This window comes from Salvia splendens, chromosome 15 (genome assembly GCF_004379255.2).
Source record: "Salvia splendens isolate huo1 chromosome 15, SspV2, whole genome shotgun sequence".
NCBI classification, from domain to species: Eukaryota; Viridiplantae; Streptophyta; class Magnoliopsida; order Lamiales; family Lamiaceae; genus Salvia; species Salvia splendens.
Window position 1 is genome coordinate 5,278,772 of NC_056046.1, and position 25,544 is coordinate 5,304,315.

At 36.7% G+C, this 25,544-nt stretch overlaps 3 protein-coding genes across 3 annotated transcripts; all 3 read left to right on the plus strand.

Annotated features, from left to right (window-relative positions):
- The first annotated feature begins 9,581 nt into the window (after positions 1-9,581).
- LOC121768586 (proline-rich receptor-like protein kinase PERK8) lies at positions 9,582-14,571 on the plus strand. The gene is made up of 8 exons (XM_042165117.1): positions 9,582-11,338; positions 11,859-12,260; positions 12,347-12,430; positions 12,806-12,876; positions 13,029-13,111; positions 13,291-13,438; positions 13,843-14,004; positions 14,102-14,571. Exons 1-8 carry the CDS (start codon positions 10,384-10,386, stop codon positions 14,288-14,290), a joined length of 2,094 nt encoding a protein of 697 aa, XP_042021051.1. The 5' UTR covers positions 9,582-10,383; the 3' UTR covers positions 14,291-14,571.
- A 107-nt stretch (positions 14,572-14,678) lies between these two features.
- Positions 14,679-19,414, plus strand: LOC121768589 (isoprenylcysteine alpha-carbonyl methylesterase ICME-like). The gene is made up of 11 exons (XM_042165119.1): positions 14,679-15,109; positions 15,592-15,668; positions 16,423-16,492; positions 16,588-16,668; positions 17,257-17,331; positions 17,799-17,900; positions 18,099-18,236; positions 18,324-18,389; positions 18,483-18,626; positions 18,784-18,874; positions 19,033-19,414. Exons 1-11 carry the CDS (start codon positions 14,865-14,867, stop codon positions 19,192-19,194), a joined length of 1,251 nt encoding a protein of 416 aa, XP_042021053.1. The 5' UTR covers positions 14,679-14,864; the 3' UTR covers positions 19,195-19,414.
- A 2,368-nt stretch (positions 19,415-21,782) lies between these two features.
- LOC121768720 (protein GAMETE EXPRESSED 3-like) lies at positions 21,783-24,078 on the plus strand. Its single transcript, XM_042165261.1, has 6 exons — positions 21,783-22,118; positions 22,199-22,445; positions 22,511-22,795; positions 23,210-23,269; positions 23,332-23,474; positions 23,554-24,078. Exons 1-6 carry the CDS (start codon positions 21,783-21,785, stop codon positions 24,076-24,078), a joined length of 1,596 nt encoding a protein of 531 aa, XP_042021195.1.
- Positions 24,079-25,544: the final 1,466 nt, after the last annotated feature.

Consider the following 25,544-nt stretch of genomic DNA (forward strand, 5'->3'; position numbering starts at 1 on the left):
CTTGCTTTGTTAAGTCATTAAGGTCATCCACAACGCTGCGGGCCGGACCGCACTTGGGTCTCGGCCCGTGCCCCCACGTTAAACGTCAACATTTTCCGGCCTGGGACGGTCCCGGTGACGCAGTCACGTCCCGGGGCCGCACCGGGGTCCGGTCCATCCAGCGTAAGCATGTCCGGCCCGGCGTTGGCGAGTCCCGGTCCAGCGTTGGAGGTGAAGCGGGCCGTGACCCGTTGTCCCAACTTCTAATTTTTTTGCATTTGGAAGAGGCAGAAGAGGGATGGGGAGAGGAAGAAGATGGAGGGAGAGGGGTGTTGGGGTTTTGGAGCCCCTTGCACAACGGATGACTTGTACAAAATAAATAAATTAGACGTAGGATCTATTTGACAGATTATGAGACTAATCAATTCACATGTTAACACAGAATTGCATGCTAGAACGCAAATAATTCATGCTTAAAGAATATAAATCCTAAAACATGAATTCTACGGTTTAGAGTTACCGATTTGATTTTCCAAAGAATCGTCGATTGCTCGCGTCTTCTCCAAGATGATCTTCAATACTAGACCACGGATCTTCTGACTGGTGTCCCGAACTGTATCTCGACATCAGGGTGGGCTGATCTTATCAAAATACTAGGACTTGAATAAAGAAGACACAAATTTCTCACGGAGGAGGAGAGAGAGAATTTTCGAGCTCCTCTAAAAAATAGAGAGGGACGAAAATTTCATTATGAAATCAATTAATCTTCTGTCTCCTTTATTCTCCTGTTTATAATAGTTCATATTGGGCTCAGTCAGGGATCTATGGAAGGTTTTGGATATGGACTCCCCAATTAGCTTTATACTAATTAAATTGAACCCACAATTTAATACTCCCTCCGTCCCGGACTACTTGCACTTATTTCCTTTATGGGCGTCCCAAGTTATTTGCACTCTTTCCATTTTTAGTAAAAATTATCACCTACAGCGCAATTGTTGACTTTGCTATACACTCATTCCTTAATCTCCGTGCCGAAAAGGAATTGTGCGAGTAGTCCGGGACGGAGGGAGTACAAGCTTATATTGGAATATTACGAGCAGCCACTACAAAAGTAATATTGAACTCCCCATCCAAATCCGAAATTACAAGTAATCCGGGTTTCCATTTTGTTTATTATTTATTTCCCGCGCTTAAGATATAAATATCCATTAATTAATTAAAGTCAGCTATGGAATTAATTAATTATCATCTTATTAATTCCAAGAGTGGACTTAGCAAAAACACTTATTTATTATTCATGGAATAATTAAATTCCAACTGATCAGTTTCCGAATAATAAAACCTTGTTCAAGCTCCTCTTGAGGACATTATCAAACGAGACTCACCTCACGCACGATTCAACATAATAGCAATCCTAGCACCGCTAGATAATGATCACCACTACCCAATATATCTGGATCGTTGGGTGACGAAAAACTTGCACCTTTGGTAAGTCAAAGTAGTAGATACTCAATATCGTATGCTCAATGCTAACGTACATTGATTAAGAAATAGATATTTATCAAGACCTAGTCTTTCAGTAGATAGCATAAAGACACGTCTTGCTGTTAGATCCATTCAGAGATATACCACACCAACGTCATTTTATTTCAATAAGGCTTAGAAATAATCGGACTAACATTGCAACCTTTCGCGATAGGTAGCCAAAGCATTGCATAGAACCGACTGTAGTTACCTTAAATTGGATGCGGTCCACAACCAGTCTACTAAGCAAAAGACTTAGGCTTTTTTTACTTCTTATGCATTTATATGTTTATAAAACATCTTATAAACGCACAAGCAAACACAATGTAATAATATACTGATTCTATTCGTGCAAACTGCTCAAATAATACTGAATCGGGTTAAAAGTGGATTGTTGAGTTTTTCCGTATACAAGCAAGATTCTATTCGCGCGAACTCGCTCGAAACATGCTTAAACTCGCTCGAAACATGCTTTTCAGTATACTAAACCTAACAAGGGGCGACGGAGCTCCCCACATGATTTTCTAATTTTTAATTTTTTTTGCATTTTTTATGTTCTAATTTTTAATTTTTGTTAGTTTATAATTAATTATTTTTGAATTAAAAATGAATTTCTCGTGTTATAATTGTTCAACGTTTTCAATTTTTACTAGTAAAATAGGTATAAGTTGTGAATAATACAATTTAATAGCTGTGGCCTGAGATGGGGCCTGCAGTGTTAGAGGAGTTGTGGCCTGAAACTCAAATTTAGGGGAATGATGACGTGGAGGGGACTTGAGGCCTGAATCCGGGCCGGGATTGTGGATGCCCTAAATCGTCAAGTTTCCACCAACAAAGGTGAAATATCATACTTTGGACCTCCTATCTATATAGCCATGTATTTTCAAAGGCACATGCTTCTGAAACATAACTCCATGTCCAAAAGTTCCTTTCAAGTACTCCATCCGTTCCATTCACGATATTCACTTTTCCTTTTTAGTTTGTCTCACTTAAGATGTCCACTTTTTATATTTGGAAATAAATCTTTCTCCTCATTAAAATATTCAACTAAGAGTATTTTTTTCCACTGTACTTACTCCATCGAATAACTCTTCCTAAAATCTTGTGTCACTCTAGAATGTGGACATCTTGAGTGGGACGAAGGAAGTATCTCACAATCTGAACAATGACTTCCAGGTGATTGACTTGAGATTGGTGCATGCTCATAGAATGAACGAACAACTATTATATGGATAACAAGTCGGAGATTGCACTACCTAAAAATCCAGTATCACAACTTGACATAGACCAAACAGGAGAACTCATCCAAAAAGACTAGCATGTTAGGAGAGAGAACACATTTAGTCTATATACCTCACACCAGTTGTTCTCACAACCGATGTGGGAATTGAGTCCGTAACATTCGACCCTCCTTTAGGGGTCAACGTCCTCATTGGTCACGGCTAGTTCTTTACCAGTCCACCACTCCGAGTTCTCGTTGGTCACGGCCACGTTGGTGGCGGCGGATTCCTTTGCCCGGCCACCACTCTGTGGGTCACCACTCCGAGTCGACCCCAAACGTACTCGTTGGTCACGGCGAGTTCGTTGCCCGCCACCACTCCGAGCCGTCTGGGCTCTCAATGAAAGCACCAATTGATACAGACCAAACAGCAGAACACATCCCAAAAGACTAGCCTGTTAGGAGAAAGAGCCTATTTAGTCTATATACCCCACACCAGTTATTCTCACAACCGATGTGGGAATTGAGTCCGTAACACAACTAAAGCAAGCACATCGAACCTGCTTCCACCACATCATAGAATGCGTTGCAACTCAGGAGGTTCAAATGGAGTACGTGAAATCGCAAGATTAAGTTTCCAAAATATTTTCACGAAGCTACTCAATTACGAAGATTTATCAAGATGGTGTTGGAATAAAAGAAATGAACTTGATTTTTGTAGTTGAAATATCTAGATAATATATGGTACAAATATCTAAATATTACTCCCGCGTCCCACTTTAGGAGTCTCGATTTTCCATTTTATTATAAAACTAATATATGAAAATGAGACTCACATTCCACTATTTTTTTCACCTATTTTCTCTTACATTTCTTAAAACCCGTGCTGAACTCAATTGAGACTCCCAAAAAGGGACGGAGGGAGTATCTAAATTTAGATGTAGTAGAATTCTCTAGAATTAGGCATTAGAATATTTATATACTTTTAGAAGAATTATCTAGATTTAGAGTTCTCTATAATGTTATTTAATAAAATAACTAGATTTTTATAGAGAAAACTGGATATATAGAACGTAAAGAATATACTTAGCTAAGAATTCTAGCACAAGTAAGGAATGCCTATAAATGTGACTAAGTTGTATCATTATGTATAAGAAGTTGAAAACATATGCATTTCTTACTTCTACTACATTATTTGCATTTTGCTTGATTTAGATTAAAGGCTATTTGTGTAACAGAACTTGAACTCACAAGATTTATGGCATGAATACGAGATGGTGCAATACAAACAATTGATTCTATTAAGAGATCTGGATCATCTTCAGCACACATAAAGCTTCTCAAACAAACGTGCATTGTGCTGGAAGGAGATCTTAATTTCTTATCCATATTACTATTAAAATAACAAGAAATAAGATGGATCCAAACTAATAATAGAACAGAGCAGTTTTAACTGCTTTCAAGAGCCGGCGGATTACGCCACTCAACTCGCTGCCGCCGCCCAACCCACCGCCGCTGCAGACCAGATCGCAATTACTATCAACTATGCAGTTAATGTTTATTTGGAAACCGCCGCCAGGTCGCCGCGTGAGGCGGTGCGGCCCTCAGGTGCCCACGGCGACAGTCGCGGCTCTTACCACCACCATCGCCGCCTCCCAGGCAGCCGCGGCTTGCGGTCTGAAGTTGGCCGAAAGCTCAAGCTTCGGAAGTCTTGATTCCACTGCAAATACGGCGGACCCCCTTCCAAATGGCGATTGACGTAGACTTCATGGTAGAATCCCCACCAATTCCCCGCGCAGCTAGCGGGGAATCTATCTTCAGTTCTTCGGCCGCCGCTGATGCAAGGCCCGTGAAGCGCCCAAGAATTGGGTAGAAATTTTTTTTAATTGAAGTAGTGACATTGGTCCCGAGCTGCGTATACAGATGGTACCATTGTGTATGATATCCATCTCCTTTTTCTTAAAATTCTTTTCTTTATTTGAAATTCCGGAGCAAATCCAATTCTGCAAAATAGGTTTCTTAAAAAACTCTTATCTTACGAATCTTACAAATCTTTTGGTCTATGTTAATGAAAATATAATATAATTGATTTAAACTTCAAAATTAACTATTACCTGGTATAGATAATATTAAAAGATCGGAAAAATAGATTAATTTCGCTGACCTTTTAAAATTTGGGATTAAATTCGCTAACTTTAGAAATATGAGATCTAAGGCTTGCGAATTTTTTTATAATAAGGGATTCTTGCTTTTTTCACTTCTTTTTTCTAATTATTTCCCTCGTAATATTTAAGAATTGAACAAATTATCCACATAAATTTAAAACTCCCGTTCTAAAACTTTATCTTCTACCGTGATCCTAAACCTTGCAAGTGAACCTAACAATGGTGAAAGCTTGAAAAAACATACAACAAGAGAAACTTGCAGTTTCTTTTTATTGACAAGAAAATGGGTTAGCTAATGCTTAGTAGTGAGATCATGATCTTTAGTATCCCAAGGAATGGTATGAGTTCTATAATTAGAAAACAGATTGGTCTAAAGATGTTTTCTCCTGGATTTGTCGATTCCTGCCCATAATCAGGAGATAGTTACAGCAAAAATCTATGTATCATCTCGTAACCGATAATTGTAATCACAGCAAATGGAGTTGTTCGTAGGAGCGATAGAACCCTGTTACACCATCTTGTCTGAAGACTTTCTTGATGCAATCAACAGCGCAAGAATACTTTGGCTGAGAGTCCCGCACTTGACCTTGCTCTTGGGGTGAGAAAAAAACCGAAAACCGAATATCCGAACAGAACCAAACCAAAATTTTAAAATTCGGTTCGGTTTTTTCAGTTCGGTTCGGTTTTAAAAATACAAAAATTTTGATTTTTCAGTTCGGTTCTGTTCGGTTCTAGAGGAATAAAAACGAAAAACCTAATTACTATATTTTAAATCTAATATTATATATATATTATATTAATTTAATATATTATATAATATATATTCTTTTAATATATTTTATATAATATGTATTATATATATTCTATTAGTATATATAAAATAAAATATTATATATATAGTCCATGTTTTTTTTTGGTTTTCAGTTTTTTTTGAAATTTCGGTTTTGTTCGGTTTTTGATGTTCAGTTTTCGGTTTTGGTTTTTCGGTTTTTCAGATTCGGTTCGGTTTGAGTTTTGAACTAAATTCGGTTTTTCAGTTTTGGTTCGGTTTGGGCAAAAATCCGAATGCTCACCCCTACCTTGCTCTAGCAGCCTTGAGCAGATGCGGCAGAGGGTGGATGCGGCGGAATTTCAGAATTACGGTGGAAGAGAGAGTTTCAGAATTGCAATTTTAAATTTTATGTGGATGTATTGGTCAGTTCATATATATTGTGAAAGAAATAATTAGAGAAAAGAGATAAAAATGAGAAAAAAATAAAAGTGTGAGTATGAAATTAGTACCTAAAAAATGGGGTTTGCACATTTTTAGTATCCTATATTTATAAAATTTCATTTTCAGTCAAAATATTCCATAATCTCACATTCAGTCGCGATTGTTACCTTCCTACCCTTTATGTCGTGTATATGTCAATTTACCTTATTTGATACTATCTGTGTCGGCCACCCTTCCTACCCCCTCCCCTGCGGATGTTTTATTGAGAGACAAAGGGAGAAGAAGCTTTTCATTTTCATTTTTGTTTATATTGCTAAAGTGATGGGAGCTCAAAGGCTGGAAGTGTCATTTTTCTATTTTAGTCCGTTTGTGAATAGGAGTCCCGGTTCACTTTTAACATAAATGATACTCCCTCCGTCCCGCACTACTTGCACTTATTTCTTTTCTGGACGTCCCAAGTTATTTGCACTCTTTCCATTTTTAGTAACAATTTATACCTACAACCGTAATTGTTGACTTTGTCTATCACTCATTCCTTAATCTCTGTGCCCAAAAGGAAAGGTGCGAGTAGTGCGGGACGGAGGGAGTAATAGAGTCTCAACTTCCATTAACTCATTTCACTCACATTTCATTTAAAATTAATATAATGAGACTCATATTCCACTAATTGTTTTCCACCTTCTTAACATTTCTTAAAACTTGTACCGCTAATGGCTGGGGAGGGAGTATTACCGAAAGAAATAGGCTTCTCTTCTTTCTTTCGATTTTAGTACTATTATTTTTTATTATTGTTTCTTTTTCTCCATCTCTTGTAACATCTGAAGCTGATCTTCTCTACTGATTAACCCAATTGATTAGCATTCACCTTAATTAATCTCTCAAATGCTCACCAGCATTGATCCCTCCGCCGCGCCGGAGCCCCCTTTCTCCTACCGCCACATCGCTGCCACCACCAAACGCTAGCGCCGCCTTCACTCACTCCCCTAAACTATATACTCCTAGTAATATAAATATGTAAACTTTAAAAAAAGTAAGAATAATTAATAAGAAAAAGGATCTGCAAAAATTATGTCAGTCTGTACATAGCAATATCAAATCAAGGTAAATTGACATATACACCCTTCCAAGCATGAAGGTTAAAAATGTAAAAATCATGACTAAATTTAGGATTTATAAAATATTTTGACTGGAAATATGATTTTATAAATATTGGGTACTAAAAATGTGCAAATTCCATTTTCTGGGTACTAGTTTTATAGTTCACTCTAAACAAAAATCCCTTACTATGAAAAATTCACATGTCTCGATCCTATATTTCGAAAGATTGACGAATTTAATCCCAAATTTCGAAATTAATCCCTTTTTTTTCCAAATCTATCTATATTACTCATGAAAAGGAAAAATATGAAACAAGTAGATAAAAAAGCCTAAAAGCATCCACAACCGTGCTCTTGCCAGCGGCACGGTTGTGGGCCCGGCCCCACTTTTTCTGCCTGCTCTCTGGCAAGAGCACAACACCCATAGTTGTGCTCTTCCGCAAGGACGAGCACAATTAATTTAAAATTCAATTAAACAATAACATTTCAATAATACTAAAATTCATTAAAAAAACCTAAATAATATTACAAATGACAAATAAAATAAACGACATAATTAAAATCCTAAAAAATTAAAAATTACATAATTAAAATACTAAAAATTTAAAAAACCACTACGCGTTGCCGAATTTCGCCACATGTGTTTGATTAGGTCTTCTTATAGTTGATTGTGGATTCGGGTATCGCGCATTGTGTGCCTTGTCTCGATGTTGTTCGTAGTATTCTTGTTCTTCGCGTTCCGCTTGCGCCATAAAATGGGTGAAATCCATTTGAGGTTAATGAGGGATGAATGCGTTGATAGTTTGTATGAGAATTAAGAATGAGAGATGAATGAGAGATGAATTGATGTGATAAATGGATGATGAATGTGTGTATTTATAGATGATTTTGGGGGGAAAAAATAAAAAAAATTCAGAAAACGGGAAAAAACGGCCATATTTTTGGGATTTGGAATTTTTTTTATAATCATTTTATATAATTTAAAAACGATTTTTAAAATAAAAAAAATAATTCAAAGGCAACGGCTATGCCGTTGCCCAATCATAAGCCGCCACGTCGCCTGCTCGTTGGCACGGCGCGAGCGCAGCGGCGGCGGTCCTCGTCCTCGCCGCTGGCACGGACGGCGGCCTTCACTCCCACCACCGTTGTGGATGCTCTAAGAGCACTACACACCCCCGTCTTATTTTCCATTCACTCTTCCCATTTCTTTTAGTATTTACAGTATGCCAATTATATTTTATTTTAAAAAATTTCATTTATTTAAATAGTAAAATAAAAATAAAATTAAATCAATTTAAAAAATTCAAGCAGGAATTTACTCTATCATGATTAAAATAGTATAGTATTTTAAGTAAAATTTTTAATTAATTTTATGCTTGTTTTATAATTTAAATAAAAGAAAATTTGAAAAACTAGAAAAAAAACATAAATCGTGCCGTTATCATAAATTCATATGAAAACATTTTTTAAAATTTTAAATTAATTTTATGCTTATTTTATAATTTAAATAAAAGAAAATTTGCAAAATTGTATATTTTCATATGAATTTATGATAACTGCACGATTTAAGTAGTTGAATAATGTCTATGACGGTTATTAATTCAGGCACAAATACTCATCTTACATCTTAATTTGTAATTCATGTAAACTGAAAGAAAAGGAAAAAAGTAATAAAATTGTAACAAAAAAAGGGAAAGAAAATAAATAGAATGAAAAATACATATATGTTCCCTCATAGTTAAGTCATTTTTCTATTTTGGGAAGTTCACTAAGTCATTTTCATAGTATATACTCTCTCCGTCCCACCACAAGTGATCAACTTTCCATTTTGAGTTGTCCCAGCACAAACGATCAATTTTCTTTTTTAGCTAAAAGCAAAACTTCAACCATCTCATACTTTATTCCATCTCTCTTATTTTATTTTCTCTTTCTTTCGGTATTCTCCATTTATCTCTCTTACTTTTTCCTCTCTCATATTTTACTCTCTCTATTTTAACTTAATATATATCATTTTCTTAATTCTCGTGTCCAAAAGATATCCTAACTTGTAGTGGGATGGAGGGAGTAGTAACTTTTTTTTCTTTCTTACGTTGCTCTCTTATTTTATTCTTTCCACTTTATTCACTTTCTACTTTATTCTCTTTACTTTTTCCCTTTCCCTTATTTTTTTTATCTATTTATTTAACACACTCAACATTCATTTCTTAAACTTTGTTCTGAAAAATTTTGCATTAACTATGAGGGAACGAAGGGAGTAACTATTTTTCATTTGTTAGGGGCTGCGTTTTATGGTTTGAGGGAGTAAAACGGATTAAAATAGAAAATGCCCGTATTTTAATAAAACCGAGGAAATATTTTAAAAATAAAATATGAAGGGAAGAAAATGCAAACAAATGATTGATGAAGGCAGAGAGGGAGCTGTGAACATGGCGTTCATGATCTTCTGTTTGACTTGGCTGCTTCAATACTAAATTCATATTCTTCACATTAAGTCCCATTATTCTCTACCTGATTCTTTTCTAATCCCACAATTAATATCTATACAGCTCAGTTCATAGTGCTCATGAGCATTCACAATTTTTTAATATTTTCTCTCTCCTTTTCTTTTCTTTACTGCGAGGAATCGTCTTCAACATTGATTGATTGTTGCGTAGTCGCAGCCACGTTTAGTTGTACATTTCTCTCCTCTACCATATCTCACGTAAACAGATTTTTTCTGGATCTTTTTTTCTCTCTTGGCAATGTCAAGATTCCGACTTGTTTTTGACAAGTGAGAGTTACCTTCAGCTCTAATTAATCTGATTTCTCTATCTTGCTCATTCATTTGGCTGCATTTCGGTTGTGATTTTGCGGGATTTACATTTAGTCGTTGATTATTGACTCCTCTGATACCAGTGTTGAATTTTTGAAGAATTGTGTTTGGGAAGTTGACTGTTTTTATTGCGGCATTTCTTCAAATATTTGAATTGCGTAGTTTGCAGTTGATTTTTCTGGGAATTGTTTGGGATTTCTGTCATCTGGAGCTGATTTCTGATCGGTATCTCTGAAGAATTTTGGCAATCAATTAGGAAGGATCATTTCCGTTGAATGGTGATATGTTGATATGATGATATGTGCTGGTGATGTTTCGATCTTGAAATTTTGAGATCGAACTTGTGATAAAAAGGAACTCTTTTTTTGTTAATTATGTCTTCAATTATACCAATTCCTTTGCCATCCCTTCCTCCTTCAGGATCTGATGCTAATCAGACAACTAGCACACCACCCCCTGCTTCAGCTCCTCCCCCTTCATCTACTTCCTCTCCGCCACCTCCTGAGTCTGCTCCACCACCAGTTCCTTCTTCTTCTCCTCCTCCATCACCACCACAGTCCCCTTTTCCAGAAACACCACCACCTGCATTGCCTTCTGCACCACCCCCTTCGCCCCCACCATCGCCACCTTCCCCTGTGTCTCCACCCCCATCTCCTCCTGCTGCCCCGCCTCCGGCTGAAAATTCGCCTCCCCCACCGGCAGTGCCACCATCACCGCCACCACCATCACCACCACCACCATCGGAAAGTTCTCCTCCCAAAGAATCCCCAGTCCCTCCTGTTGCGCCTCCGCCTCCCCCACCTGCTGTTTCACCCTCTTCTCCCCCTCCACCTGCAGAGGCTGCACCTCCTACTGCTAGTCCTCCACCCTCACCGGTGGCACATTCCCCAAAGCATTCTCCTCCACCTCCTCCAACCGGTTCCCCACCTATCTCCCCAACCAGCAGTCCTCCGCCAGATGCCACTGCATCTCCTCCTCCCACCCATTCATCAACCTTTTCACCTGCTATATCTCCTTCTGCTCCACCACACAATACATCTAACAATGGAACCCACCCAGCCTCGCCACTTCCATCAATCCCTACAGAGAAACCAACGGCAGGATCAACTCAAAATAGTCCAAACATAACTGCAGATGTAACACCAAGGAATGCCGGTGGTGGTGGTCTTAGAGCTGGAGGTGCAGCAGGACTAGGCATTCTCGTGGGATTTATGGCGCTCTCTCTTGTGGTTCTGGCCGTATGGTATACCAATAAAAGAAAGAGAAGAAAGGATGAATTTAGACTCAACTATGTCATGCCATCGCCGTTTGCATCCTCCCAAAATTCAGGTAATAAGCTATGTTTTTCATTCTGGTTACATGGTATATAGGTCATGAGTTTGGGCATCTGTAATTTGCTGAATTGTTGAAGCTTCTCTCAGACATCATTATCTTTTTGGTTCTTTTGTTTTGTGAGATATAACTATGTTTTCTCCATCTATGTTGATGCAAATTATATATCTACTCACTTGCCAGGAAAATATTTAACATGGCAAGATGTTAGGACTTCTTTAGACATGAATCTGCTTTTTCCTTTTTCATCTTTTAATATCAAGGCAGCTTAGTTCATTAATTATCAGCTCATCATTGTTAACAGTATTTTACCCGTTGATGAAAAATTAATATTTATGTTACAAATCAAGGTCAGTGTGGGCTGACCATGTTTTCCTTTTCATCTTTCTTCTTCTCTAGGCAACTAAAAATGATAAATTTGGCATTTTCAGAATCTGCCAATTATTTGCAATGATGAATTGTGATTATTTTTTTAATAATGACTGTTGATGTACTCTCACTTTCTTCTATTTATCAGATTCGTCATTTCTCAAATCTCAGTATTCATCTCAATTGGCTGGAAGTGTTTCAGCAAACAATTATTACTCTCCCGATGGCGGTTTAAACACTTCAAGGTCATGGTTCACATATCAAGACTTATCTGAAGCTACAAATGGATTTTCAGAAGATAATATTCTGGGGGAAGGTGGTTTTGGGTGTGTTTATAAAGGAACTTTGGTGGATGGAAGGGTAGTTGCTGTTAAACAGTTAAAGGATGGTGGTGGACAAGGAGAGCGCGAATTCAGAGCGGAAGTTGAAATCATTAGCCGAATACACCATAGACATTTAGTATCACTAGTTGGTTACTGCATCTCTGAACAGCAAAGGTTGCTTGTGTATGATTATGTGCCGAACAACACCCTGCACCACCATCTGCATTGTAAGGCTAGATTTAAGTTGCTGCCTTGTTAATGTAATTTCAATTTGTGAACTGGAGTTCAGTCATTTGACCTATAACATGGGCAGGTCATGGCACTGTAATGGATTGGGCTAGTCGAGTTAAAGCTGCAACTGGTGCAGCACGTGGACTGGCATATCTTCATGAAGACTGTAAGCTCTAATTTAGTCACTTTTTCATCTTAATCTTTTTGCTTAGATCTGTATTGACATCTTAAAAAATATTCTAGATAAGTAGATAGTAAATCATAAATCCAATTTCATTGATATCACTTTTGTTTTCCTCGAGTTATATCAAAACCCAAAATGTGACTATGCATTACTATAGATATAAGGACAACAAAGGTTCTCTGATGCAGTACTGAGAATGATTCAGCAGAGAATAACAATTTAGTAGTGTATATTTGACTGTTTCTGACCAGAGCAGTTGATTGTTGTCTATTCCATGTATTCAGTTCTTGTCATGTAATTTTCCCCTTGAGACTATTGTGACAAAATTATCTGAAAGTTTTCGCCTTTTTTTTTCAGGCCAACCCCGTATAATTCACAGAGATATTAAGTCAACAAACATTCTCTTGGATAACAACTTTGTAGCCCTGGTATGCTCGTTCTTCCTATCCTATCCAACATTTCTTAGTTGCCATTTTTAATGAGCTGTAAATCTTGGTTGCAATCTTCTGAGATATTGTAGTTTATCTAGCAAAAGCAATCTACTCCATTAATATTATGTTCGTTACCCACTCATGGGCAGGTTGCGGACTTTGGGCTTGCAAAGCTAGCAATGGAACTGGAATTACATACACATGTGTCAACCCGTGTGATGGGAACCTTCGGGTAGGTCACAACTATTCTCAAAGCTGCAATTAAGAGATTATGTTTTCTCTACACATCAAGATAAAAATATACCGATCCAGTCTCCTATTGGTCAACGAACTAGTTTGTACACAGAAACGAATTAGAATTATCATGCATTGTACATCCATCATTTATCAGATTATTTGGATGACTTGCAGATACTTGGCTCCTGAGTATGCATCAACAGGCAAACTCACTGAGAAGTCTGATGTGTTTTCATTTGGTGTTGTGCTTTTGGAGCTCATTACGGGTCGTAAGCCGGTGGACGCATCTCAACCACTGGGTGATGAAAGCCTGGTTGAATGGGTAAGATCCAAACCTTGGTCATTGTTTTTCATTGAGTTTTCTTTCAGCCTCAGCATGTGTTTTTGGCCATCAGCTTTTATTACGAGGCAGAATAAATCTAATGGATTTAAAATTAAATCAAGAAGAGACTTTGATATTGCTACTGTACTCTCTGAATGTATAAATAAGACAATGCAGAGAATTAGCTGTTTCTTTATGCTTTGGTTCGATACTATGGTCCTTCCTATTTTTTGAATTTTATCTTGCTTTTCCCTTAGCATTATAAAAAAGGGGGCTGGTGCTCTCTTAAGTTGGGTGATCTAGCCAAAACTTAGCGATACGTTCTCTCAGTCTTTGTGATGAATCAAAAAACCTTTTGTATCTATCAAGGCAGTTCAAATCTTGAAACACTGCTCTTCATACAGGCTCGGCCATTGATGACTGAAGCACTAGACAAAGAAGAATTTGGAGATCTGGTTGATGCTAAGTTAGGGGACAACTTTGTTCCAAGTGAAATGTTCAGAATGATCGAAGCAGCTGCAGCCTGTGTGCGCCATTTAGCTTCCAAAAGGCCGAAGATGAGCCAGGTGAGTTTTTCTCAAGAGCTATCAGACTATATGCACTTCACCTTTTCGCACACTGAACGTGGCTTTTGCTTTGTGCTTCTTCGTCATAACTCTGCAGGTAGTGAGAGCTCTTGATTCAATGGAGGAGCTGGCAGATTTGAACAACGGCATGAAACCGGGCCAAAGTGGGATTTTCAATTCAAGGGAACAATCAGCCCAGATCAAGATGTTTCAGAGGATGGCCTTCGGAAGTCAAGACTACAGTTCAGAATACTTTAATAACTCTCAAAGCAGCTGGAAGAGTTGATCGATTTCGCTAACAATGCAGACCCTTCTCCTGGCTCGTTGCTGTGGTGCAAACGATAAGAGCTGAAGCCCCTGCGAAAGCATACGTTCTTGTACGTTTTGTGCTGTTTTTGATAGTAATTAATCGAAGCAGGCAGTTTATCTGATGTTACCATTGAATTTATTAGATTTTGCCATTATACTTGCAGTTTGATGTTGCATTATTCACTTATTTTTCCTTTGTAAAAATTTTTGTGGGCTCATAATTCTCTCTCCTAATGCTATACGAGTATTTCTTATCAACTGTTATTTTCTTGATTTTTACCGAAAAATCTGGACTTTCTATAATATAGTAAAGTAAAATTATAATGTTAATAAATCTACATTTATAAAAGTTAACTATTTCATTCAAAATGAACCGTTGCCTCGGCAATCTACACCTATAAAATTTCGTAATCAGATTCCCGCAACCCAATGCAATTGACATATATTCTGCTATCATTTAGCTAATCCCCATAAACCTGAATCCTAAACAATTGCAATTCTCGAATTCTCCAATCCGTATTTCTGCTTTCCCTATTGCTCCACCGCCGGCGATGGAATCGCCCTTGTCTCCGGCGGATCGCCTATCCGGAGATGAGATTACCGAAGAAAATGAAACTCTGGTTAGCGCGTCGAGTTTCAAAGTTGCTTCTTTGAATCAGCAGCATAGGCGGAGGCGCGGCAACAAGTTTGCGGCTCCGCCCTGCCGTCAGCAGTCGTTCAGCCGTGAGATCGGCCACGCTGCTGCCGAAACTTACCTTCTCACTCGCCTCAGCTTCAAGCTGCTCAGCTATCTCGGGTACCATTCTTTTTTTACTTTTAGATTGTGCTTATGCTTCCTCGTTTTATGTTTGTTGTTAATTACGCTTGTGACGAACAATCGTTTAGAAGGCAAGCAAAAGGTTGGATTTTGGATCTTAATTTAGGTACTTGTAAAAACACTTAAAAGTTACTGTATTAAGAAATAGTATTACTTTTCGACAGCAATACATGATACCAAAAGATACCAAAAAGATACTCATTTATTGATTGAGAATTATGTTTTTCATATCAGTGCAGTAATATTTATAGTCATGATAATTAGATTGTTACTTTTCTGGAAGCAGGGCTTGCCAATTTACTGCTCTTTCCTTATAAATATTTATTCTTCTTCCACTGATCCATCTGAAGAAGGCTTGAGTTTGCCTTTTTTTTTGCATGATGGAGAGCTAGCAGCCCACCTTATTTTTCATACTGTAACAGGTGTTGTATAGATCTGTTCATAATGATTTTTTTATTCAGGGTAGGATATCGGTGGATAACAAGACTACTAGCTCTTACTCTTTATGCGATGTTTCTTATGCCGGGTTTTATCCAAGGTAAGCTCTAGATAGTTGTATGATTCATTCGATATGTGAAATAGGAGAAGATATTACTCTCTAGAGGACTCAAAGTTTGTCCATCCCGTTTTCCTCCACATGAATGACGCACAGTTTGGAGTTGCCTATTCATTTCACTTTTTTCATCTAGTAAAATGTACTCCCTTTAGTCATTTAGAAAGTGGACGTCATTTGTTGATCCAATCTTATGTTAAGCTGGAGTGAAGAATATGTTTTGGTGATCCAATTTCTAGAGAGGAGTGAGAATGCTTATCTGGAAGTTTTTATTGATTCTAGATAATGATGCTGTTAGCAATTGTGGGAATAACTGAATAAGGAATCCATAGTGATGATTTGTTGTACTCTACAAAATACAATTTTCTGCAAACCTGGGATTCATTTTTTTCCACTTAATATCCTTTTTTCAGTTTGTGTATATAATTTGTCTGTAGCTTTTATGTATATAACCTTATCACTTGGGAGTGATGATATTTATATTTCTCTACTTTTGATACATCAATGCGCTCGGCTTCTTCTGCTTACTTAATTATTCAGCTTTGCCTTAAATTGGGTATTGGTATCCATGTCATATTCCTACAAAGGGATTCTCCATGTTCCAATGTTAGTTTTGCTATATTTAGGGAAATATTCGGAATAGTAGCTTCTGTCGTATGCATATATTTTGCTTATTCTCAATGTTCAGTTAGTTAGCTTCAATCGAGGTACTAGATGTATCCAATTTTCTTTTGCGCAGTTGCTTTTCATTATTACTTTTCAAGCAGAGTGCGTCGAAGTATTGTATATGGTGATCAGCCAAGAAATAGGTATATTTTGTCATTTCTCTTTATCTCATAATCATTTCTCCAAGCTGCATTAACTTCCATCTATGTCATTAATACAAATTGTTTTATTTTTTCAGGCTAGATTTGTATCTACCTAGAAATAGTGATGGCTTGAAGCCTGTGGTGATATTTGTGACTGGAGGGGCATGGATTATTGGGTAAGTCGAAGTTCACTTTTCATAGCTTCTCTTACTTCTTCTTGGGGTGAGGGTGGGGGATATGGGAGGCATAATACACTGCACTTTCTTTCTTCTGAAAAGAAGTCATCATATTGATTAAAAAGGAATGAAGAGAATTACAGATGTATCTTTATATATCCTTAATTGTTACTTTTATAAAAGGGGAGAATATCCAGAAGTGAGAATATTGTAGTACCATCCTCTTTGCAAACCTAGTATAAATGTTGCTATTTTTCAATATTTGCACAATCCGGAGTTATTACTGGCGGCAACTCTTATGTCATGAAAGCATAAATTCACGTGTCTGTTGAGATGATATATTTTCCAGAAGATAAAATAAGAATGGTTGTATGTTGTGTCTGCACTGGCAATTTTTCTTCATCGAGTAATACCCTTCATCTTTTATCAAGAGTGTGGATGCATTTATCTTTTTTTACTCTTAAGGTGTTCATGCTGTTTTGTATTTTTGTATCTCAGCATAATATCCTCCTAACCCTTTATTCCCACTTTGTTGAGATAAAGTTTTCTGTGCATTATTATTTTGAATTTTCATGTAACTCAAATCAGGTATAAGGCCTGGGGTGCGCTGCTGGGAATGCAATTGGCAGAAAGAGACATCATAGTGGCATGCCTTGACTACAGGTACTTGACTTAATTTTAGTTATTAGATGTTAGTGTTGACGTTTATAATTGAGTGGATTTCCAGACATGTGGGATTTAGTTCCAAAGACCAGATTACTCGCCTGTTGGGGCAACACTTGATTAGCTTAGTTATAACTACTAATGACATGCCACTGAAAATTATGTGCGTTCGTGGAAACATGTATAGTATGTCTGAGAATGGTGGAGCCGTCGTCTTAGACAAAGCTTGCACGTTGGCATGTTAACAATGAAGTTGTTTTCCTTGCTTCTTGATAAAAATGTGCACTCTTTAATTTTGTTTCAATTCATTTGTAGGAAAACAGACTTGTATAGACTTGTGGAGTTAAAGCTTAGTATTTAGGAACCTTGTCACATTTCTCTGACAGTTATTGTTTTCTTTAATGACTGCGTAGGTGTATCATTATTGATCTATTGCCTGATACAGTTATTGCATAAATTGGGTGCAGAAATTTTCCTCAGGGAACTATCAGTGACATGGTTTCTGATGTTTGTCATGGAATTGCAGTCATTTGCAACAATATTGCTGAACTCGGAGGAGATCCAAATAAGTGAGTTGTATTATTTAATACTAGTATACAATTTTTTTAAAAATTTTGCATTTTGCCTAACCCTAACCCAATCAGTTTACTATTTGGTAGAGCACCTGAACCCAGCTTGTAAAAAGGTTTGCAATGTGCAACCCACAAATGTATTTGATGAATCGTCGTGATCTATTAAAGCCAAGATGTGGTATTTGTATTTTACAGGATTTATGTAATGGGGCAATCAGCAGGTGCACATATATCTTCATGTGCTCTTCTGCAGCAGGCAGTAAAAGAATCCAAAGGTGAGAGCATTTCTTGGAGTGCATCCCAGATAAATGCTTATTTTGGTTTGTCAGGGGGGTAAGTTACCACAGATTCGAAGGCTTTTTTATCGATTGCATGATCATGCATTAGTGCTTGCCTAAATTACCCGACAATTATTTACAGGTACAATTTACTCAAACTAGTTGATCATTTCCATAATCGAGGCTTGTATCAGTCTATATTCTTGAGGTGATGTCTCGTGTTTCAACGTATTGTATATTGAATTTCAATATTTAACTAAAATTTGATCCATCTGACTGGTACTCATATTTATGATTACAGTATCATGGAAGGAGAAAAGTCATTGGAAAAATTTTCTCCTGAAAAAATCATAGGAAACCCAAGCGCAAGTAGTGCAGTTCGTCTGCTACCACGAATCATTCTTTTCCATGGTACCTCAGATAATTCCATACCATCCGATGAAAGGTTAGTTCCCCCTTGCAGCAATAAATTCAGCTCTATCTTGTTTCTTGGCCTAATCAGTTCCTTCTCAGTTTGATCTTGAAATGACTTTTTGATTCGGAGTTCCAAAATTGGAAACCTTTACTCTGATTTTCCTTAAGCGCGATACTTGTATATGCAGCAAAATGTTTGCAGATACACTCCAAAAAGTAGGGGCACAAGCCGAACTGATCTTGTACGAGGGGAAAACGCATACAGATTTATTCCTCCAAGTAAGTGATATGATCAATTTCAGTTTTCTTCCTCATTGATGCTGCAAAGATTGTATGAAGCTCCCACAGTTATGAGAAGAAAAAAAGTCCACTTGATAAACAAGAGATTTAACATACTACTCATAATAGCCGAAGCAACTAAGCTCTCCAAAATGTAGGACCCTCTGCGTGGTGGTAAGGATGAGCTATTCGACTATTTGGTGCGGTTCATACATGCCGATGACAAGGAAGCTCTTGCTAGGGATGCTGCGGCTCCTCCTAGAAGACGCCGTGTACCTGAATTACTTCTTAGATTGGCCGGCCACATCAGCCCTTTTTAGCCCACACACCATACTTGCACTTGCAGCTGAAGATGGAAACCTCACTTCCTCAGTGTTGATCTGTTTTGATATTTGTTATACCTTGTAATTATTGGAGATACAGATCGCTACTTTTAACATGCTCATCGTAATTTGTCTTTGTTAGATGGGGAATGGATAAGGTGCTTATTTGAATTTTTTACTACTTATTGTTATACTAATTTTTACTTTAAGAGCGACATATCCATTAAGCTATATATATTGATTTTTATATTTCTATTATTTATGTAGGTATAATTTGTAGTAGTAATTTAATTAGGGCTTGATATATCTTTTGGACAAGTAATTTAAGAAATTAAATATTCCCTTTATCTTCAAAAAATAGTCTTATTTTTGTCATATTGGTTCATCCTCCAAATTTAGTTCACTTCTCTTTTGGAAAAAATTTTCACCACATTGCACAAGTCATAATGTGGGATTCACTATTCTTTAAAACTATCTGCTCTCTGTTTCTCTCATACTACATTAGTTTTGCACTAAAATTTATGTTGGTCTCAAAGTTCCATTTATAGGGACATAGTGAGTATGAAAGATAATGAAATAGGAGAGACAAAGAATGGGTTAATATAAATATAAAAATAAAGGTTTTGTCAAAAAAGAATTTTTATAAATAGTTTGGAATGACTCGAAATAGAATACGGTACAAATAACTTGGGACATATGGAGTAGTAGTATTAACTTGGGACAGATGGAGTAGTAAAATACTACTACTCCACAACATAAATGTGCGGTAATTCTTTTCTAATTGGCACATAATTGTGCCGTGATTATTTCCAATAAAAATGGTGAAAATTAAAATAAAATAAAACTGAAATAAAATAAAATTTGGTGTGTTCATAAAATAAAATTGTCAGATTGATATTTCCAAAACTGAAATGTGTCATATATCTTAAATTTTGAAAGACTAACTTTTAACTATGTTAGAAATGAAAAAAAAAAGTCATTTGGTCATAATATGATAATATAGCAATCTCTTTTACAAAGTAGACTATTTTTACAATTAAATCCATACATAATATCACAAAGATTTGTTAGTTAAAAACATGGTATAGTTTCAAATGTCATTAAATTTTGTACTATATTTATATTTTATAGTAACACATAGTAACTAATTTAATTTAGAGACACTTTTTGGGTGATAATTCTTCAAAAAATAAGCTACAATATCAAAATAAGAAGATTAATGTCAAATAAAAAAAATATGAAAAAGAGAAATATAAATTAAATTAATATTATTTCGTACGCAACAATCTCATATAAGTGCATTGCTCAATTACACAAAAATCTTTATTCACTTCTTCCTCTTAATCAGCCAGTCATATTTCTTGGGAGCCAGGTCAACAAATAGCTTGTCATCAATAAAATGAATACCATCTTGTTTTACTTCAAAAGATTGATAACTTGTGACTTGGATCTTGATCCCACCAAAAATGACAGAAAAATATGGTGGTAGGGAAAAAATTTGCACAAAAATGCCACTCGTAATCTTGGTTTGGACTAAGATTGTGAAATCCGAGATCATCGTCTCCAGATGCACAGTGAATTCTTAACGGCGGAGAATTATGAGGCAGCCTGCTAAGGATATGGATATGATGCTTTTGTGTGCCGAAGCATCCATCCACATTCCACATACACAAACTCCCTCACCAAGCAGATTTCTTGAAAAATTATTAGCAGCAAAATTTTCTTCATTCTTGATTTTTTGTTGTTGTTGTTGTTTATTGATTGTTGAAGACATTGCATTTATAGTTTTTTTTTGTGGTTTTGTATTGTTTAATATGGCATCAATTGCTCGATTGGAATTTCGAATTAAAGTGACTTAATTTTCGGATTGAATGTTGTAAATTCAATGGAATTTATCTCAATTTAATACTGTAAATTAAAGAGTTGAAAAGGCGCTGAAATTGAATTGAATCTAATTAATTTTAATTTAATTTTATTTAATTTAATTTTATTTTATTTTATTTTCCCGCCTTCAACAAAGCGGTTAATTAACCGCTTCCTTCCGGTTCATACTTGCTCGTTTTTGCAGCCATAATTAAGTTGTATTTTTAAGAAATCCTATTTCTAAACTGTGTCGCTGAAAACATCAATCATAAAATCTCTTTCTGTTCAAATTCCTTCAATCCTTGTTTTCTTGTCATTGATTGCACCATTAACTTCTGCTGGATCTTCTCACTTCAACCATCTCAACAAGTTTTCACAATATCCTCATTCCTTTTCAGGTTATATCTCTCTTTCTCAATTTGGAATTTGTGTAAAGATCTGTTTTTTTTTTGGCGTTTATTCGATGTGATATGCAGATTCAAAGAGGGCTGTTGATAGGCTTTACAAGAGTTTAATCATGGATGATGGGAGGATTTGTGCTTGCTCAAGGAAATACTTGTTTGCATTTGAGAGAAACGGCTCCATCGCGTGGGCGCTGCACTTGAACTAGACTTGCAGTTCAAGTATAGCTTCAGTTCATGGAGGATCAAGCAAGGCAATGAATCAATCAATCCTTTGCATTTGTATTTCTTAAAAAAGAAGAAAAAAGAATTCATTTGCTGATGAGTATAATTCAGTATTTGCAGATACATTTAGTTGCAGAGAACAAAGTACTGAAAATCTATCCTCTAAGGATTGGAACTAATGAAGCTCCTGTGGAAGTATTCTTCGAATGTGCAGAAGAGATCGTTGGGATCGCTGCAAGCTTATCGAGCTCCTGCCTGCTCATCAATGTAAATAATAGAGGGCTGTTTGCTTATCGCTTGTACGGGCAGCTTTTCTGGAGCGCTGGCCCGGTGCTTTACCAGCATGGATATCGCCAAGGTTGTAGGAGAAACGTTACTGACTGCTATTTCACTTCCGCGCCTGTGATTGCTCAATGTGAAGCTAGTATTTTTGTAAGGCCCCACTATTTTTAAAAAAATTATGTTTGTTGTATGCCTTCTTGAAGATAAACTGTTTCTTACCATCAATGTAGATGACTAACACGGTTGGGGAAGTGTATTCGTTATCAATCCGCGGTCACCATTTTAAATGGATCCAAGATCTTAGCTTGTATGGAAATGCATTTAGGCTTACTGCTGGAAACAATGGCCTTCTATATGTTACTGTGGCTGATAAAGCTCTTGTTCTGGCTTTGGATGTTTCTCGAGGAAATGTTTTGTGGCAAGGAAGCATTGGGCCGTTGAGCTCAGCAGATCACGAGCCAGTTGTTGATGCAAATGGTTAGAAGATCATCCTTTTTGCATTAGTCTTAAAGTTTAATATTTTTTGGCTGATTGATGAACAGGCTGGATATCGTATAGCTCGCTGGACGGATTTCTGTATTTGTTTTCAGCAACGGGATATCTCAAGAAGTTCCCTAGATCAGCTAGTTGGAGTTCTGTTATGCAGGTTGATCCGGTGCTTGATTGCTCCTGTTATGCCATTTACATCTCTCAGACAGAGATGGAGGGGAAATATTCCCAGAAATTTGCAGATTACACTCATGTGTCTGCATTGAAACCTAAAAATGTTGTGTTCACTTCTCTTGTTCCGGCTTCTGGTTCCGTCCTATGGTTCGAAAGCGATCCTAGTAATCATCTATCTCTCTCTCATCAATCTATTGTCACAACAATGCTAAATTAATTTTATGAACAAGCAGGTCAATTCCTGTTCCATCTCTCCCAGAGTGACCTGCAGCATTTTTTGGTGGATGACAGAACTCTCCTCACCTTTTTTTTGCTGTCTCAAGTAATTTTTCCAACTTCTCTTGCTTAATACGAACTTTCGATTATCCATGATCGTGTGATGATGCAGCATTGCAACGGGGTAAAACTCACTCCCGCTGCAAGACTTGCATCATCACTTAGTTCAAGCCTAATAGGAAAACTTGATGTGATGCAGGAAATGGCAACCCGTTGCCTTGTCGTTCCACCCGTAAGATCAAGCCTATCTACACAACTTACACAAAACTGCAGTTTCTGTAACATCTTTTATTCGGTTATAGGTCAGAAACCCGCGTCTAGCTGCGCACAAGTGAAGCCCAAGAACACAAGTGTGTACATAGGTGAATTCTTGCAACTGCTCATATCCAAAACAAGTTGAAGACTAACATTTTCCTTTATGCAGGAAACAAGAGGACAATCACATTGTTTCTCATGATGGAATCCGTCGTTCTGCTTCTACTAGCCGTGCTGGTGCGATTCTGCTGCGTTTTCTGGAAGAAGAAAAAGCTTCAAGGCCTAGACCTTGGCAAATTCCTTGAGAAGAGAGTATGTATAAAACCTTTCATATACATATTTTGTGCAAAGAATGAGTCAGTCGTATGAAGCCATTCTTGCATCTGTGCAGCGTTATCTGCGATCCAAGAAGAAGGCATCCGACAAAATGATAACAGAACTGAAGCAAAAGGCCTCAGAGGAAGTAGAGGCGCTGCAGAAGCTAGGCTACCTGGTTAAGGCAAGGGAGGGCATCAAGAGGAGGCTCTCAACGACGTATAGCTTAGGAAGGGACGTGGAGGGATCAGCATCGCGTCCCAAGTCCCTTCTTCCGCTGCATGATCGGAGGAGCAGAAGCTACTCCTTTCAAGGATCCAAGAAAGAGAATGTCACACTATTCAACACTCTTAGCGATAGTAGCGATTCGGATGAAGAGGTGAGCAGCCTCGTGGAAGAGGCCGACGACGATCTCTCTCAAGTTGGAGGAGAAAGCTCTAGTGATTATGGTGGTAGTGAGGAAGAGTATGTGATGAGTCCATTGTTTTTGAAGCATTCGTTTAGTGAAATAGAGGAAGTGAAGGGGAATGAATATGATGGTGATGATCCACATAGTGAAAGTAGAAGCTTGAGGAGAAGAACTATGCCTTTCACTGGTTAGGTACCAAAACAACTAACTTGGTTTTTGCTTGGCTTTATGGAATAAATTATGCTAACATCTCAATTTTTTTAAGATAAACAATTATTTGGTTATAGGCAAAGGGGGTCACAAAGCTGAATTCTCACAACACCAGTAACAAAATTATTTATAATAATCTGGTTCTTCATGAAATCACCAAGATATAAGTTGAATATATCTTTGAAGGATAAGTGCAATTCCTTGCTTCCAATTACTAAAGAAGTGAAATTTTCATAATTTTAGTAAGACTAGTTAAATTAAAAATATCTACAAAGTTATTTAAAATTTGATTAGTTATAAACATATCGTACGGGTAGTGATCAATTGCAAACTAATTAGCAATCCAAAATTAAGACCAATTCCTAACTACTTTCTCTCTTCAAAATCATCTCAAAACTTTAAATTTACGTAACTCTCTCGATTTAAATTATTTTTTCGCAAAAAATATATCAAATTAAAGATAATTTTATAAGGATTCTAACGAGATCTCAATTGATATGTTCCGACTACGTTCGGATGATGAAATTTGATCATTTTTATTTCAGTTTTCGTATATGTCGATAAACATATTTTTATCAACAAATGCATCAAAAAATTTCAATATAATGCATGTAAAATCTCAATAAAACTGTGTTGATATTTTCGTGTACTTGTGTTGAAATACTCAGGTCATTGTGTTGATATTTGTAATACACTATGTTGATATAAAAAAAACCACGAAAAATATAATATGATAACTAAATGACGATATTACCTCTTTGTTGATATTTTGTATATTATTTATTAAAATTCATGAGGTTTAATCTTATCCATTCAATCTAAGGATATAGATTTGATCTTGATTTTGGATTATGATGCTATAAACAATATAGGAGGACCCTATCCAATACTACCTAATAATATTGAACTTAATATTGAGTGATTAGGAAATCCTGTAAAGACAAATAAAACGCCAACTAACAAATTTAAAATAAATCCAAAAAATATTAGTACAACTTTAGGAAAAAACTTTTTCACACTCAGTAATGATCAAAATTTATCACCCAACATAGAATAACAATGATTTTGATTCTTCAACTAGTTTAGCAAGAACTGTCTGAATTTTAAGTCTTTCTGACACGAGCAACATTTTTGGACATAGTCAGTTAAAACTACTGTCATAACTCTATGATAGATTAATATCCATCATATAAATACAAAAAAGACATTTTTCAAGTTCTCATTGAAAAGGGGAAGACATTTAATTTATTTCCTCAAATATAGAATATAATATCCAAAAATAGATTGTTGAAAATCATAAAATTCAAAGAATAGTGAGTGGTAAAAGAGTAGAAGGGACTTTGCATTATTGACACCAATAAATATTATCAAGGCTGCGCAGACCTATCGATTTCCAAATTATCTCCGTCTCTTCTCTCTCTCTCTCTCTCTCCCTCCCTCTCCCCCCC

Bases quoted from the DNA above. Each gene is read 5' to 3' on its own strand.
- LOC121768586 (XM_042165117.1), top strand. From the start codon at position 10,384: ATGTCTTCAATTATACCAATTCCTTTGCCATCCCTTCCTCCTTCAGGA. The intron at 11,339-11,858 runs GTAATAAGCTAT...TCTATTTATCAG, and splicing joins TGCATCCTCCCAAAATTCAG to ATTCGTCATTTCTCAAATCT. The intron at 12,877-13,028 runs GTATGCTCGTTC...ACTCATGGGCAG, and splicing joins ATAACAACTTTGTAGCCCTG to GTTGCGGACTTTGGGCTTGC.
- LOC121768589 (XM_042165119.1), top strand. From the start codon at position 14,865: ATGGAATCGCCCTTGTCTCCGGCGGATCGCCTATCCGGAGATGAGATT. The intron at 18,237-18,323 runs GTAAGTTACCAC...AATTATTTACAG, and splicing joins TATTTTGGTTTGTCAGGGGG to GTACAATTTACTCAAACTAG. The intron at 18,627-18,783 runs GTTAGTTCCCCC...TTGTATATGCAG, and splicing joins TCCATACCATCCGATGAAAG to CAAAATGTTTGCAGATACAC.
- LOC121768720 (XM_042165261.1), top strand. From the start codon at position 21,783: ATGAGTATAATTCAGTATTTGCAGATACATTTAGTTGCAGAGAACAAA. The intron at 22,796-23,209 runs GTAATCATCTAT...ATTCGGTTATAG, and splicing joins ATGGTTCGAAAGCGATCCTA to GTCAGAAACCCGCGTCTAGC. The intron at 23,270-23,331 runs GTGAATTCTTGC...TCCTTTATGCAG, and splicing joins GAACACAAGTGTGTACATAG to GAAACAAGAGGACAATCACA.